Below are 17,701 nucleotides of genomic sequence, written 5' to 3'. Positions count from 1 at the left end.
TCCAAATGGCGTGATGATTGGTGCAATGGAAAGCGCAAGATCTCTATTTTCATTGGTTACTTTCTGCATGTTCTGAATCGCATTTTCTCAAAAGTTGTGGGCAAGCAAAGTGAGCGGGAACAAATCTGACAAACAAATCAACCCGGATAGGACTCATTCTTAAAGTTGTACACGTTCAGACTTCGTGCACCCTACACAGAGCCACTAAAGAGCACCAAAACCACGGTTGCGCCTCAGAACGATTCGAATGGCGTCTCAAAGCGGCACGCGCCACCTCACGCCAGCCGAGCGACGCACTGCCTACGAGCTGCTCCTACAGAGCTCGTCCAATGGCCGCCTTAAGTACGGCGCATTAAAGGACGTTGCTGCGCACTTGAAGTGCCACTGGAAGACTATATCGCGAGTGTGGAAGCGTGGATGACACTCGCTCTCCAACGGGTCACCGCATGCCGATGGCGCCTCGAAACTCAAGGGTAAATCCTCCAATACATTATATTTCACATTCAAATCATTAAATTACACAATTATTGATAATAACAGAAAAACGACTTAAGGCAATTCGGGTCGAAAAAAGTCACGTTTGGCTGCTGATTTCGAAGGCGCAATCAAGAGTGTGCCACAGCACCAGCGTCAAACCCTCCGTTCTCTTGCGGCACACAGTGGACTTCCGAAGACGTCCATCGTCCGTCACATGCAAGAGACCAAGAGGCTGAAGTCCCGAGCCAGCTACATCAAGCCCATGCTCACTGAAGACAACACAAGGGCGCGTCTCGATTTTGCCAAGTCTTTTGATCGACTTATGCCAAGTGGAAACCATGCTTTCGTCAACATGAACGAGTATGTTCATGTAGGTGACAAGTGGTTCTACTTGACAAAAGTCAAGCGAAAGTTCTTTTGTCTACGACGATGAAGAAGTGGCCTTGCGTGCGGCGAAGTCCAAGCAGTTCATCACCCAAGTGATGTTCTTGGCCGCGGTGGCCCGGCCTCGATTCGACCACACGAAAAAGGCGTATTTCGACGGCAAGGTTGGCGTGTGGCCTTTCGTTGTTGTCCAGCCCGCCAAGCGAAACAGCAAAAATCGCGCGAAAGGGACCCCCGCCGTCGTCCCACAAGTTGTGGATGGCGAAGTCTACAAGAAGGCCATCATCGACAAGGTTGTCCCAGCCATTTTGGAACGATTCCCACCTCGTGCCCTGTCCCGTGGTGTCGCCATACAACAAGACAACGCGGGCCCTCACCGCTGTGTGACAACCGAGCTGTTAGCCCAAAAGGGAGTAGAGAAAATTAGAGTAGAAAACTAACCTCCCAACAGTCCTGACTTCAATGTCTTGGACTTAGGTTTTTTTTTTAACTCTATTCAAAGTCTGCAGCATCAAAAGTGTACTAGTTCTATCGAGGATCTTATTGATGCTGTGGAAGCCGCGTTTTATGAGTTGCCGATGGACAGACTTTCTAAAACGTTCATAACGTTGCAGAAACTGATGGAAAAGTCAATTAAAATGCTCGGAAGCAACAACTATAAACTTCCTCATATGAGAAAGGATGCGACCATTTCAGACTTGGCATTATACAATGTCGAATGCAATTTGTCCGCTGTCGAAGGTGGACTTCTCGATTTGGAAAGTCGCCTTGGAGAGGAAGCTCATTTGGAAGACCTGGTCAATTCTCAAGTAGGGTCGACATTAGAATAAAAATACAATAAAAATATCGTCGACCAATATTGCATTTCGGAGACCAATACAAACTTCAAGAGGTTTCGAGCCAGGTCAATATACTTTAATCAGGTCAAAACAATAGGACAGCTATTGTGGACCAGAGTAGTAACGCTTTACCAAATAAGCTCCTGATCAGGCTCTCCTGCATGCCCAGGTAACAGAAGCGCTTCATCTTCTCGGCCTCCAGGCTCGCTGAGGCGGCATGTCGGCGGCGACATCGACGTCGTTGATGATTGGCTTAAATTTCAGCTAATCAGAATGCGCCAAGTTGAGCGGCTTCTTGTCGTCCATAACACGCTTGTAGTCGTCTTCCGTCGACTTGGAGTTGAGGTGCGCGATGATGCGGGCCTTACAGGCGGTGAACATGATCTTCCGGCCGTTGAGCTTGAGGTCCGTGTCCGACTTGTCGTTGATCGTGGCGTCGGACATGGTCACAGAGTAGTAGAACGATGTAGGGGGACATGGGGGGGGCGTCGGATTTTGAAATAACAGACGTAGGCACACAACACACACAGATGTAGTGGTAGTGGCTCAAAGGAAGGGTGGATTCAGAAGTGAGCTTAGCTCTAGAACCTCCAAAATTATCATCGCCAAAGACATGCATACATGTAAAGTAGTGCAACCTTAGCTGCACTGATTGAAGTTTGTCATATCTTTCAATATATGCAACCTTCAAGTAGTGTGTGTAGGATCAAAACAAGGTAGCTATTGGCCCTCGACACACTGAAGTAGTCGAGGAATGTGAAGCCTGGAGCTCTTCCAGCTTCAATCACATGTATATAGCTTAAACTATGTAACTTCAATCCTTGTCTGCCTATGCCTAACAGATGGTTTTTGAAGTACGTCCTCTGTTCCAAAATTGTTGTCCTACTCAGAAAGTTGGCGTACTCCTCCCCTCATTTAAATTTGGAACCCTACAAATATCTATAGTTGTGTGCTTTTGTCAATATATAATGTTAAAAGGGTTGCTCTGGCTATGCCACTGAATGTATGATGGGTGTGTGTGTGATAAATCTCTGCATAACTATAATCGGCAAAAGCTGCAATACAATAGAAGCCTAGGGCCCTGTGCATCACAATGCTGTGTACTCGACGTCATCAGTTATACTAGCGATCTACAATTGCAAAGAGTTTGCCCTTATTTGGGATGGAGGGAAGGCCTTCTTTCGGCCAACTCGACCCTTCTTCTTGCTGGCGACATTCACATTCATGACGCCTGTGAGCGCTCCGTTCGCCTTGGCTTGCACATGAATCCGCCTGATGGTTCTGACGTTGCAGTTGTACGTGGCTGCTAGCTCTTCGCTGAAGCCTTTTGCCAGTCGTGGCATGAAACTACCGACGCTTTTAAGGAGGATCTCCTTCGCCCAGTGTGGAATGAATGTATTTGAATGTTGGTTTTATATTGAATTTTTCATGCACGAAAACTTTGACTTTTCTCCAAATATTTCGTCATTCAGGCACGGGATAGCACTTGGCGCGCTCGTTGCAAATGACTAATCATTGGACGTGAAATCGAAATTGGGAAGGTGACAGCAGCATTTCAAACTTACCTTATATTATTATACAGGGACATGTATACCCTCCCTAAACTCGGACAACAATTTTGGAACGGAGGAAGTATGCAATATGCCACCAGAGGTAAACATTCGCTCTGAATATTCATATTTTGGATTCAGGCATTGTATACTATAATGGCTCACCATATTAAACATGCTTTGGTGTGAATTTATGCTTCAAACAAGTCAGCCCATATGCTTCGATAAAGCACATCACTCTCACGGTTGTGAATTGAGTATTGCTCAAGTGCACAATTTCCATCCATTCTGCTGCAGTTGCATCTTTTCATATTTTTGTCAATTCAAGCCAATAAGATTGGTCGAAATGCAACCTTTTGACTGGGATTTTCTAAAAGTGCAAATTTGAGGAAATTATGCACATTCTTCCCAAAAGGCACTTCTATTTCCGTCTGGAGGTAGCATAAACTAGTTTATACTTCGAAGTACCATTAAACGGCCCGCTAAGAGGGTTTAAAACGAATATAACAATAAAAGTTAAAGGTGGGTATGTGATGGGTAAAAGGTGCAACTTTTTGGACGCCTTTTACCCTTTTGCAACAGTTTACAACCGTTATTTACCATTTAAACTGACTTTTTACCTATTTGACTCACATTTTTAACTCATTTTATTATTCCTCCAGTAGGCTTATTGTATTCACAGAACTGGAAGCTGGAGGCAAATACCCGAAATACCACCCATTTCATCAGGAACAAGGGTATTTGTCGATGTTTTTGTAATTTTCCGATGTAGTTTTACATGTCAGTTCAATCACACTATAGAGTTTTATTTGCAACTGCTACGGCAGTGTTTACTGTATATCAGTGAGACGCCCTGCCCAGTCCTGGTCTTGGGACACTTTCCCAATAGAAGGCTGCATCTGGTTTAGAAATCTACTATAGCATAGTCACGTGTAGTACTTAGGGCCTGTTCCAAGTAGATATGTTTAGCAAAATGAAAAATTGGTTCCAAGTACAGTTTCCTACTTATTTACCTCTTTTTGTGCGATTTTTTACGCAACTCACTATACCAAAAGTAGAAAAAGAGGTGCTTGACGTTTTTTTTAAATTGTGAAAAAAAGGAGGTAAATCGATTTTGATTGGCTCATGCTATGTCTGAAAACTACTTGGAACTTCCCCTTACTACGTAGTACCACTCTGTCCCAAATTACATCGAGTTTTTCCACAAAATCACTTTTATTACGAGGATTTATTTAAATTTGTCCTAAATCAGACTGATGATCTTTGTATAGCTGAACTGTCTCTTGTCAACAAGCAATTGGTCGAGTCAATTGGTCCAAACTTCTTACTTCAACATTGTCGATATACAGGACGAGGAGTGCTACCATGGTTACGACAGGTATGCCTGCCTTACTCGAGCAGAACGAACGAGATTCAATCACGAAGCGCCGAAAGTGTCGGGCGTCACAGGAGTCGCCTCCGCACAATGGGTTGCGTGGGATTTTCGTATCCCAACCAATTCACTCGATGGTTTGGCCACATACAATGAACAAGATACTTCGAATTAGATTGGTTGGGATTACGAAACTCAGACGAAACTATTTGTTTCGCAGTCCTATGGATTATCCGGCTTTTGTTACCCATTTGACCATACCCTGCGTTCGGGCAAATCGAATGTATTGGTTAATTCTTCCATAACTTTTCCCCCGTGTATTACTTTTTAGATCGAAAGGTATATTCGAACAGAGGAGGAATCAGTTTATCGGGTGAGGGGTTTTATTTTCATTACAACAGGATATTAAAATAGATATTGTTGTTTCAAATTACTTTCCTGCCATACATTCTGAGCAAACTAATATACTCAGAACAGTGTAAATCCGCCCAGTATTTGAAAACAAATGATTCGTTTTGCCCAAACGCACGATACATTAATCAAACCCGGTGAGAAATTTAAATTCTGCTCTGAGAAGCAATATTATTTTGATAATAGTTGCACAATAACCAGAAAAAGAAAGGTGAAATAGGCAATTTTGTATGCAGCGCAAGGTGAACCACCTTGCGAATTCCATAAATAATTCTGAAATTGTATAGTTTCAATTAAATATATCTTCAAGTTTGTATTGATGATTTTTAATTTTTATGTGTCTGTCTCATTTTGGAATTCGCAAGGCAGGTCACCTTGCGAGTTTAAAATTGTCCAATTTTGTCCAATCAGATGCCGTCAAATCACGAAAATCGCTGCGTAGATTCATCACGCCCTGCTGCGATATATTCTACTCCTGTGATGGCAGTTGATGCGAGGAGCCTTGAGATAATTGTAGGCTGTGTATGATAGCAAGATCTGTGGTATTCAGGACTCGGTCAATTCTAACAGGTCTCATTTCACCACTTGCCTACTAACCCAATGAAATTGGTCATCCTCATTCCACCATCCAGTACGTGTCGGTGCCGTACACCTCCCTGCCGATGTGATCACGTGGTTGCGCGGGCGGTGGCGCAAGACGTCTTGGTGGCACCATCGCAAGTGCTGAAGTGGCGGCTTTAGCGCTTAGCGTTTGCGATGGGTGCTACCTAGACCTCTTGCGCCACCGCGTTGGCCCACCAGAGCCACCACGACATTGCGACCCAACCGAGCGCACAACATGATGTTAGATGTAAGGGGAGAACCACATTGGACATAGTCGGAGTGAACTCATCAGTGTACAATTCTCCGGAGCAGCATCACACAAAGCTCTACAAAATTCAAGTGTCCAAACAGTTCAAAATTGTAACCTCTTCTTCCAGTATTGTAGCCAATCGTGTGTAAGGTGTAAGAAGCAAGGTGTGATGGACTCTGATTGGATATTAAAAAGGAGCAAGGTGGCTCACCTTGCGAATTCCATTAACAAGTCATTATCCAACAAACCTGTGATATAAATATGAGCAAGCAAAACACCGAATTCCCAGCTTCTCATTGGTACAAATTTCGTAGAAATTGGGTAAATGAGTCAATTTTTGAGGTGAGTCGAAGTTGAAACATGGAGGTAATTTGGGACAGAGTAGTTAGTATATGTTTCCATTTTGATTGGACTAAAACCCACATTGATCCGAACTTTGTGCGTTTTATGCACCACTCGTACTTGTTTCGAACTGTTTTATATACATATGGGCATGGTTCCGTGACACATTTTGGGACCTTTCGATGGAGGGGTTCCTTTACTCCAAATTGCTCTTAAAGAGGAGAATTACTAGTAATGCAGTTCGTAGGACTTGAAATCATTCGAAATTCGTATTAGTGTTGTTGAAAAATGAATGAAAAGATTGGAAATATCCACACCGTACGTTTGGACGAGCCATCTCCCAAATTTTCATAACTTCTTCAATTTTGATGGAAATACCGTCAAATTTTGGCCTCTTATTGGTACAACGACATAATCCAGCCACCTCAAATTATGATTGCAATGGCCGAACAATACTGCCTTGAACGCCAAGAGACGTTTCCTATAGTACGAGGGTAATTTAAAAGTCACTTTCAATTAAAATGTCCATATTTTTATTCGAGAGCAACATTGAAACGACCACAGTGACCTAAACCTACACGAGCGCCGAAAATAATAAATCATTTGAGAACTCCACTGCACTGGTTGCCAAGCCCAGTTGATCAGCGTCCAGCTTCGGCGTCAAGATGGAGACAATGGACAGTTGCGCCAACCGGCTTCAAACGCCTCCCACCGCGCCCGTTGCCTCTGTCCGGGCGACGTTTGCCATTCCGATTTCCAAGGCTATGGACAACAGCTCCTTCTGCAGCTATGATGGCCAAAAGTTGGTCTCCAAAGCATCTTGTCATATCTTGAACAATTCGTTTACTCGTAGGACCGCCGGCATGAATTCCCAGGGAGTTGCGGGAAATCCTGTATCCAATGATTCTAGCCGTGTATGTTTGCCCATTTTTCGTTCAGAACGACATGATAAATCAAATCAAATGAATATTTCATTAGAATAAGGAAAAACGCTACTGATCAATGACCTGAATAAAACATCTACAGGGTCCAAACACTTGTTGTCGCGTGGAGATCGTAGTTCACAACCGACGCCTCCAACAAAATGGCTTGTTGGCTGAACGTCTTGAACACCTTCAGACTATCCAAGTGAACTTGAACAGGCAAGTTGATTGTTGCATGTGTTTTGGGGGGCTTCCGGTCGGTGGCACGGAGCAACTCAGCGCCGATTCTTGCAGCAATCGTCTGCGGTCGGATGTCAAAGGTGTCGGGTTTTTCAACCTTGACATCCCCATAGGCTGCATCCACATTCCAAGTGTCTTTGGGCCACTCGAAATCAATTTCGATGGTTCGCTGGCTGGGGCCGATTGTGATTTCCACGTTGGTGGCGTTTCGAGGTTCTGTGAACAATACACAAACACTGACTTCCCGCGAAGGGTGGCGGCGGTACTGGTAAATGTTGCAAGGGTAGCTGAAAAATTTGGCAATTCCATCCAATGTTGAAAAAGCCTATTCACCAAACTCAAATGTCATGTCCTCGTGACACGGAATTTCAGTCGCTTCGAAGCTAGGTGCCGTCGATTGCACTGCATACTGTACATTAGTGATTTTAAGTATAGTGTAGTACACAATGTCTTACATGTTGCTCCCTGTCGTAACATGGCCTTTCGGAAGTGGGCGTCAAATGCGTCGAAGCTGTACTGCTGGAATAATACGTGCTCATCGTCGACGTCACGAGCCTTTGTCGATGCACTCACACAACTCGATTGCACCAGGTCGTCGAGTAGCTTCTGCGCCTCCCATGGAGGTGACGTGCTCCATGCTACTCGTGTGGCCGCGCTACTGCGAGTCCTGCGTGATGGTTGTCGGTGCATTGCAAGAAGATTTCGAAAATGAACGAGGATTGCGCGCGCAATTTCAAATATACCCGGATAATGCTTGTACCTACTACTACTCTGTTCTCGTATGACTGTCCACTTGTTTGACTTGATTAAAGTATACCGACTAGTTTTAAAACGTTTTGGTATTTGTATTGACCTCCAGCAAGACATATTGACTCGAACTTTTTCAATGTATTTTTATACAAGCACTGACTCAACTTGTTCTTGGGAATTGACCAGTGTAGACGAATCGCATCTTACATTGAATGACGTTAAGTCAGCAATGGTAGCTTCCTTGTTCATGTGTGGAAGTTTAAAATTGTTACTACCATGCTCTTCAATGGACAATTGCATCACCTTTTGCAGAGTAATGAATGTCTTAGATACTGTGTCTACTGGTAATTCAACAAAAGCATTTTCCACAGCTTCAATAAGTTCCCCGATTGAACGAGTACATTTTTGATACTGCAGACTTTGAATAGCGTTAAAAAATCCTAAGTCTAAAATATTAAAGTCCGGGCTGTTTGGCGGTTGGTTCAACATGGTAACATTCGACACGCCTTCTTTTCGCAGCAAAGCAGTGGTAACTCGACGATGGGGACTGGCATTGTCGTGTTGAATAAACACGCCACGTTCAAGGTCACCTACTGGGAAACACTCCAAAATGGCAGGCACAACTTTGCCGAGAACCATCGATTCGTAAACATCTCCGTTGACATTTTTGGGGACTTGAATGAGGGTCCCCTTCGGCCGATTCTTGCTTGTTCGCTGGGCTGCCACGACCTCGACAAATGGCCAAACGCCAATCTTGCCGTCGAAAACCACCTTCTTGTTGTGGTCGAAACGGGGTCGGGCGACGGCGGCCAAAAACATCACCTTCGTGATGAATTTTTTTGACTTGGCTCCACGATGCGCCATTTCTTCATCTTCATACACGTAAAACTTTCTTTTGACCTTCGTCAAAAAGAACCACTTTTCATCAATATGCACGATGTCGCGCATACTGGCGAAAAGATGCCCCCCTTTTGACGAAGGTCGAAGAAAGCTTTTCGCAAACTCCAGTCACATCGCCTTGTTGTCATCCGTGAGGAGGGGCTTGATGTAGCTTGATCGGCCCTTCAGAGTCCTCATTTCCTTGATGTGCCGGAAGAGAGTTGTCTTGGGTATCTTGCTTTGTGCTTCCAAGGAGCGCAGAGTTTGGCGGTTGAACTGGGGAACAGCTTTTACTGCAGCTTCAATTTCATCATTTGTTCTTAGCCTTGGGCGTCCAGAATTCCCTAATACAGTTTCCCCTTAACATTTAATGCTTGTATAAGTTCATATATTTCGTAAAAATATCATATTATAGAGAAATTACCCTTGATATTCGACGCAACCACAGCAACGCCGCCATTGCTCCTCTCTGAGAGGCGTCCTTGGTCCCACAAGCGCTTGACTGTCCGTGGATGGCAATGAAACCGCTTGGCTATACTCGTTAGTACACCGTACGGAAGCTCGCCGCCAACCGAGCACTCCAGAAGCTTGGCATACATTGCGCAGCGTTGGTCCGGATTTAAGTTCTCCTGGGCTTTCTTGGATCGTTCAGGCGTCGGGACGACCGGGGCCTTTGTGCGAGGCATGTCCTGATGAGTACTGATAGGCTAGATAAGTTTTGGAGGCGTTAAATGGAGCAATGAATCCTCACCGTAAGATTCCAATGGTGGTCAACCGACCATGGCCTCTTTGAGGGAGCATAAAATTTGAAGCAAAATGTTTCAGAAAGCGCTGAAACTAGCCAATCAAAGATGATATCTTGCGCTTTCTGGTGCACCAATCAGCGGCACAGCACGCTCAAAATTAGAAAAATCCCGCCAATCACAAAACAAGTGGACAGTCATACGAGAACAGAGTAGTAGAGTACTAGATGTTCAACATGCTCATTTGAAACTTCTGCTGAATTCGAATTTCCTTCAATTCGGATCTGTCGAATACTTTGACGCATGATAACTCGACTTTCTCCCAGGGGATTATGAATCTGATGCTGGATACGTAATGCTTACAAATGTATTAACAACCGTTACTACAAGTACTTTGTACCGAAGGCGCAGGATCTGCGCTGAATTTCACGTCAAACACAGACATTCATCGTGAAGGAGGACGAATTTTGCTTTTTAAGCACTTGGCTTGGCTATTTTCTGCGAGCTAATCTTGTATAATCTCAATGGATACTGAATCTATGCAATAATAAGTAGACAAATACGAGAGGATTTGCTTTGGTATCGCATATTCATCACGGTATCCTTGGGCAAACACTCTTCTTCGCCTTGTTCACATGTTCGTCGTTTTGTGTGTGGACGTCTGTGAATTCATTTAGTAGATACTACTACTAAATATGTACTACAATATCCAGGATCACGATTTGCAAGTGATGCTCAGTAGACTCAAAACTGATAAAAGTAAGTAACCCCAGCTTCAATTTCAATCCGGATAACTGCGTTTCAAGAAGGTGCGCAAATTCGAAATCGATGGAAGGTCGGTTGTCTCCGACCTTCTGGCACCATGGGTGCCACATGATGAACCATCATGGTGCATCGCTAGAGTCCAACTGCCGACGATACAAGGCTATGTTTGGGGTGACCCCCTATGTGCTAGCCTTGTATGGACTATGGTTGAAGACCGACGCCCAGTGTCCTCGCGTCCAATCCACCTGCTCTGGGCCCTGCTCTTGTACTTAAGACGTTCATCACTGCCCAAGCCGACGAAAAGACCTTTCGACGCTGGGTTGGAATTGGGTTACTTTAATTGCTAGTCTCAACGTGGCTGTATATCAACCTGCTATTAACACTAATGTCATGCTAGATTGAGTGGGATCGTCGTTTGGAGTTAAGTCGTTCAAGTGACAGGGCATTTGTGTCTCTCGATGGATCAGATTTCCGCATCCACGAACAGATACCATTTGATCGCAAATGGTACTCCCACAAGTTCCATGGTCCAGGCCTCCGTTACGAAGTCGGCATCTGGATTCGGATGGGCAACATTGTTTGGGTAAACGGAGGGCCCCGATGTGGGGAGTGGCCAGGCGTGCGGTTGGCACGCGATTCCTACATCAGCATGGTCCGCCGTGGTGAATTGACGCTTGCAGAGAAAGAGTACAGTGACCCCAACTACTTTATCTACCCATGCTCCCAACTTCAAAACCCGAGGTGCCACAAAGACATCATTGGCTCGCCACGAGACCATCAACAAACGCACAAAGCTGTTCGGCGCCTTGTCACGCGAATTTCGACACAGTATTGATCTCCATCCTAAATGTTTTCATGCTGTCACCAACTTAACTCATATGTCAATTGTGGCTGTAAAACGGCGAACCACTATACCAAGTGTAAGCTTATGAATTCAATTTGAATTTCCACTATTCTGTATTTCCCGCAACTCCCAGGCTGGGATCCAGGATGCGCATGTACGCACTCTTGATTCGTTTGGGTGTGGAGGCACAAAATTTGGCTGGGGCGTCTCGAGGTAGGTGGGCCTCACGAACGATGAGGGGTCGCGTGGTTCAAGTCAGCGTTTGAGGAAGACCCTCAAGACCTGGACGTTTTGAAGCAACGTCTGCAGCGAGCGATTCACTTCGATACGAAGATCTTGGACGCGGAGTCCCGCGTCGGTCGTATGTTGGACGAGCTGGGCCGTACATGCCTTGTGTCGTTTATACGAATTGTCGACATCTTTGATTAGGGAACAGTCCGAACATTCGGGGCTGTTTCCGATTGGCCTGCCTGCAAAGACGGTTCCCTTGTTGATGTCGTGCTCCGGTAATAACCATCGATGCAGATACCCCTTGGATCTCATCCAATGGATCGTAGTCGAGCACGTTATCTACGTCAATGCATCGTGCCAGAAAATCCAGGTCTCCTCGTGGGGAGTCCCACGCATCACTCGGGCCAACTCGGTGACGATGTGCTCGATGAGAGTTGTCACACAGCAATGTCCTGCTAAGGCAGAAGAGCGATCAATTGAATTCTCCCAATCATCCCCATAACGGGATTGGTAAGGATTGGTTGCCAGTCTGTGATCGATCTGAGTGCCAATGTAGAATCCCGGAGTGGCGAGCATGGCCTGAGATTGGAACGCCTGCAGGCGCCGCAGACTGACACCATGTAAGGTCGTTGCGAGGGAAGTGATCTCTGTCGCAGCCAAGGCCCCAACAGTATCAATTCCGGGGCCATATAATTGGTCTTGTAAACGTGGTCCCACTCCACGCACTTTTGAAACACAATCACCTTCGAAGACCACTACCGGTAGAAGTAACATGAGCCACTTTGATTTATTTAGATTATATATATTATAACGTTGCCTTGCGATTGTTTATCGCGGGAGCCAGTAACCCAGACAGAGTAATCACCCGGTAGGCGCTTGACTCTTTGGATTTCGTGATCGCGCAGAACGTCGTAGTCTTTTTTGGTACATATCCATTGACCCGTGTACACAAAGGGTACATAACGAGCCCTGATGTGAGCACCATTCTCGTTTGATACCACTGCACAACCCAGCGAGAATCTGGCTTCAGAGCTGTACTTGGTGTTGATGTACGTCTTAGGGGACGCCAATTCCCCCAACGTATCGACTAATCCATTGTCGTCGCGTTTGAAACGCACTGTTTGTTGTTTCCGTGGCCACAACCACCAATTTTTACTTCTCCTTTGTGTGTGATAGCCATGGGTGTCAAGTTGGCAGCATCAAAACCACGGGGACAGGGCCAAGGCGTCGGGAATCCCTCTGCCAAATGCCAAGTCGTATGGCTAATTACCTGTCCAATTGAGACGCGCGATAGCCCACGCTAAGTCTGGACTTGTGTCACCTTGTTTAATCGGGGTGATGGTGGAAACGACAGGATTTAACCTTCGGTATGCACTGTAGACTGCTGACATAGGACGTTGGTGCTGGTATTTGGACTAGTGGGCGCACAATTGCACGATCCACATGGACAGGAGAGGCATGTGATGACCGAGTTTTAACCATCTTGCGCTCGTTGGATGCGCACTTGCGAGTACCCTTCGTCCGTCGACATTAGCTCCTTGATCGTCCTTTTCGTGGCATTTGAACTGCGATAAAATGGAATTCCCGCCATGGTTATCACACGATATTTTTATTGTTTTGGCATTATAAATACTTCGATTTTTGACATGTTATGAGCATAAGCCAAATGTCTAAGGTAGCGCAATTTACGCAAATAGGACACTCTTCTCACAGAGAATTGCTCTGATCGCCTTGAAACATCGCCCACGGCATCCGTGACGTCGAGTCGGATCTACTGGGCTAAATAGCTTAGCAATTAACGCTGAATTGCGAAACTACAGTATTAGGGAGATTTCGGAGATGACTTCTCTTTTTCTTTTTCCGTGAAAGTTGAAAGCAAAATAAAAGCAAGGGGTTTTGTGTCGTCGATTTCGGAGAAAGCAATTTTTCCCTATCCGTAGACGAGATGGAACGACATGGAGCCCAATTCGTGGACTTCGTGGATGATCGGCGAGGTCACAATGAAGTGGTACCATGTGTCATTCGCCGCTGTAGCGTTGGGGCTAGTAGGGACGGCAGAGGCATAACGTATCATTGAATTGATTGAAATTCATATTGTATTAGTTTAGTTGTTCTATCTGTAGGTTGGAATGCCAGCCGGCCGAGCAGAATACCCATCGCTTCGTCCCGGGAATTACGGTACAATATCGTTGAGTAGTAATCACCACAGCCGGGAGACTAAGTAGGTAGCCCAACTTCTTGATTCCCATGAGTGTGTACTTTGCTTAACACATCGTGGACGGCCTAATACGGAAGATTTTGGTGGCGTAAATTATACTACACCATTTTTCTTCGTCGAAGTAGGTAGTTTGAGGTACATCTAAAAAGTCCTCAATCCACAGTACCACTGTATTTCGATTGAAAAGGGAAATATAAATGATTTATGATTAATCATGTAAGCTTAATTAAGCTTCATTAAATTAATTAAGAATATATTATGGACTCGTCACTGCCACACACATTACATCATGGATGGTATTTCCACGGACTTTGGTGCCGTCGACGACGCTACTATTGTGCTACGGTGCTGCCGCTGCAAGTTGGAAATGCCATGGATGATGTTTGTTGATTCTAACCGTAACACTCCTTGGGCACAGTGTAATTCATGTAGACCATCACTATCCAACCCCTCGGTCCAGCGCGTGCCGACATTCGAAGCGGAGTCATTGGTGGCTTTCTCTGACGAGCTCATCTGGGAACTGGCTTCACACACTGGTGCTGTCATGTTCGCCATACCCCGTGTTGAGGACAGCTCACTGGTGGACATCCGTGCGTGGGTCCTCCATAGTTTGTCCGATAGCTTCGGCTTTGGTTTCAGGTAGCAAAACAATATTATACACTAGTATAGAATAGTGTCACCTAGTACGATATAGTGTTAACGCCAAAACGAAGCAAATTGATCGCCACGGCGGCACACATGTTGCTACCTTTCGGTGCTCCCAACGCAAAGATCGCCAGCTCAAAGTCTACCAGCGCAATGTCGAGAAGTTCAAAAACGTTAATCCTGCAAAGCGACGAAACCGGGAAGCTTACAACTCCTACGAATGTCAAGGTAAAATTATTGACCCCTTTGTGTTCATGTGATGTTCTATGTATGCCTAGTTGACAGCAGCTAGAACTAGTAAATACCAGTAATTTCTATTATGACAATAGGAACGTTGGCGATTGCTTGCACGACGACAGCTATCTTTGTTCGAATCAATCACCATGAACACCATCCTGGACGCGAGAACTCCACAGTAAAGATGCCCCATGATTGCTTGGAGTACATTGCGAAGTTTGCATTGACGTTGTCTCCTTCACAAATCCGCTTGAACTTGATGCGCAGTAATGCGCAACCAAGGTTGTCGACCATATCGCAAATTTCGTATCATTGGCGAAAGGTTTTGCTATTCATTTATTATTTTGCATTATGGGGCTTGTTAATATGATATATTATATAGATCATGCATGATCACTTCAAGTCCCACAACGATCCAGTCGTTTCAACCATGCAGTACCTGGAGAAGTCCCCCGCCATTTTCAGCACGACTTTGGCCATTGCAGGCGTGCGCTATGTCCAAAACGTGGTTTTGGTGTTATCGCAGCTGCTGAAGTCCATGTCTGGAGTACAGTACACCTTCGACTTGACTCACAGCGCCGAGTGCGTGATGGACTCGACGCACAAAACGAACGCGTCAGGTTTTGAATTGTACGCGCTCCTCGTGCCATTTCGTGGTCAAGGGTACCCTGTGTCGTATTTTTTTTTTAAAGAGAACGGTAAAGCATTTGTAAACACTAGTATATCATCGCTTTCACTGTGTAACACTAGCGCCTACTATGGATTTGCAGGTGTCACAACGTGGTTGTATGTGTTATTACTTAGCTGCTAGCTGTACATAGTGGTTACTAGGTGAACTATATATATTTTGTGGATGCATGTTTATAATGTTTAACGTAGACAGAGCGGAAGTCAAGGTCGCTTACTTGCAACGATGGCTTGCACTACTACGCGATGACTTTGGGTTGCATCCAGCCTTTGTCCACATGGACAAGGATAGCGCTCAAATTGCAGCAGCAACGGCCGTTTGGACTGGCGTGAAATTGTATTTGTGCTTGTGGCACATGGATCGAGCAATTCAAGCACGCTTCATGCAAGGAAAGGTATTTCCAGATATCCGCAGGTAAGTGCGGTACTACACCTACGTGTGTAAGCTAATTGATACAAATGGCTTGGATTAAGGTTCGCCCCGACGAATACCTTGCTCCATGTTGAAGGGTACACGCCTGCGTTTCCAGCAGTGTGGGTGCATGGAACACACGTGTTGGAGGAAAGCTTCTGTGACAAAGCGGTGCTGGGGCCGTTGCTATCACTAATGAAGTCGCATTACAAAGCTCACCCATTTATGTCGATGCATGTGCGTACTAACATATACACTAGTGTTTACTAGCGATTACTAGGACATCGCTAGCAATTACTTGGATTGCCTAGGGCCAGCTATGTACTCACAGTGATAACTAGGACGATGCTATGCCCCCCCACGACAAAGCTCGCGTGTTCTACATCCGCGCTGTGGAAGAAATCTACAACTTTTGCAATGAATGCAGCGCATCATATCTATTTGTGTACCTGTTCAACAACTGGTACTCAGAGAATGAATTCAAGCGATGGGCGAGGTCTCAGTGTCCAACTGCATTGGCGACCCTTCGAACCAGTATGATGGCCGAGGCGCACTTTAACTGTCTGAAGTATCGATTCTTAAGGGTATGGAGGTATTGACTGGTGATCATCTTGACACCTATGTTCAGGACTTTCAACGACCACGACTCGACCTTCTTTGCTTTATCATCGTGACAAACATACAAGAATGGTACATCGACAAGTTCATTCGTGCAACAGATGGACGTATTTCGTATGGTACAGTATTACTATGCACCCATACCATCTTGATATGCACTATTTTGCCATGGTTCCCACTAGTTGTACGTAGTGGGTCTTATTTGTGGCTAGGCCATACTAGCGTCCTCTACGCGTGGCTAGTGGAATATAGTGATAAGAGCATTGCCCACACTCATGGGTTATTTGTAGCACTGCCGTCTTGGGAATCCAGGATGAACTCACAGTGGAAAGTTTTCGCAACGAAATCCGACGAAGGCGATTTGAATGACGTGTACGACACGTCGGTGCTGCGTTGGACTTGTACCTGTCCTTCGTACGCCTACGGAGAATTTCTCCTGTGCAAGCATCTCGTACACAGATACATTTTAGCACACAACACCAAGGTAGCAACTACACATTCCACACACCAGGAGTTAACGATACGTCCATCAGGTGCCGCCGCGTTACAAGGTGCGGTAGCTAACGCCGCCTATGTGGGTGTTTCCTGCGACGAAGGACGAAATGCTGCGGCAAGAGTGCACGAAAAAATCCATCGACAAAGGAGTAAACGCACTTAGTGCACGACCCAAACTTAACCACGACACTGTCTCGATTCTCGACGACTCGCAGCTGTTGGCATCCGCGCACGTCGCCCAAACAATATGAGAACTGTCATCGTGGCTCATCCAGCATGCAAGCGATATCCAGCACGCACCACGTCAACTGGCGAAAGTGCAGAAGTTGCTTCATCCGATCCAGGCGTACCGCAAATCGATCCTTGCAGTGAACAACATGAGAAAACGGCAACGGACTAATCAAGCTTCGTCGCTAACAGTCATGTATGAACCACCTCAACAGTAGGTAAATACATACAATTAATATTGTTTACCATGAGTACTAGTTAAACCTATTTAGCTATAGGTGTAATAGTGATCACTAACACATCACAGTATACACTAGTATAGACTATTAAACACTAGGCAATAATAGGCGCCAGTATGATATGCTACCAACCAATAGGTTACACTACTAGCATGTCCTATAAATCTATAGTTCATAGTTACCAATACTTGTCGGAAAATTTCCAAGTTAACAGTTACTGTAAAGTGTGATTACATTGACTACTTCTTGCTGCTACGCTTCGCCGCTGCCGCCACATTGCGCTTGGCTGCCTTTTGTTTGGACGTCAATGACTTCGTTG

At 45.4% G+C, this 17,701-nt stretch overlaps 3 protein-coding genes across 3 annotated transcripts; all 3 read left to right on the top strand.

The window, feature by feature from the left end:
• Positions 1-247: 247 nt before the first annotated feature.
• Positions 248-1,248, top strand: H257_18078 (hypothetical protein; the record flags this gene model as incomplete). The annotated part of the gene is made up of 4 exons (XM_009847088.1): positions 248-403; positions 674-851; positions 913-1,154; positions 1,222-1,248. The coding sequence occupies 4 exons, from the start codon at positions 248-250 to the stop codon at positions 1,246-1,248; spliced, it is 603 nt and encodes a 200-aa protein (XP_009845390.1).
• Positions 1,249-6,893: 5,645 nt separating this feature from the next.
• Positions 6,894-7,132, top strand: H257_18077 (hypothetical protein; the record flags this gene model as incomplete). Its single annotated transcript, XM_009847087.1, has 2 exons — positions 6,894-7,034; positions 7,082-7,132. 2 exons carry the CDS (start codon positions 6,894-6,896, stop codon positions 7,130-7,132), a joined length of 192 nt encoding a protein of 63 aa, XP_009845389.1.
• An 8,001-nt stretch (positions 7,133-15,133) lies between these two features.
• On the top strand, positions 15,134-16,476 carry H257_18076 (hypothetical protein; the record flags this gene model as incomplete). Its single annotated transcript, XM_009847086.1, has 5 exons — positions 15,134-15,366; positions 15,587-15,805; positions 15,865-16,039; positions 16,144-16,370; positions 16,431-16,476. 5 exons carry the CDS (start codon positions 15,134-15,136, stop codon positions 16,474-16,476), a joined length of 900 nt encoding a protein of 299 aa, XP_009845388.1.
• Positions 16,477-17,701: the final 1,225 nt, after the last annotated feature.

The sequence above is a fragment of the Aphanomyces astaci genome (genome assembly GCF_000520075.1).
Source record: "Aphanomyces astaci strain APO3 unplaced genomic scaffold supercont1.135, whole genome shotgun sequence".
NCBI lineage: Eukaryota > Oomycota > Saprolegniomycetes > Saprolegniales > Verrucalvaceae > Aphanomyces > Aphanomyces astaci.
The sequence above is the reverse complement of the archived record's forward strand: the minus strand, read 5'-3'. Positions and strand labels throughout refer to the sequence as shown.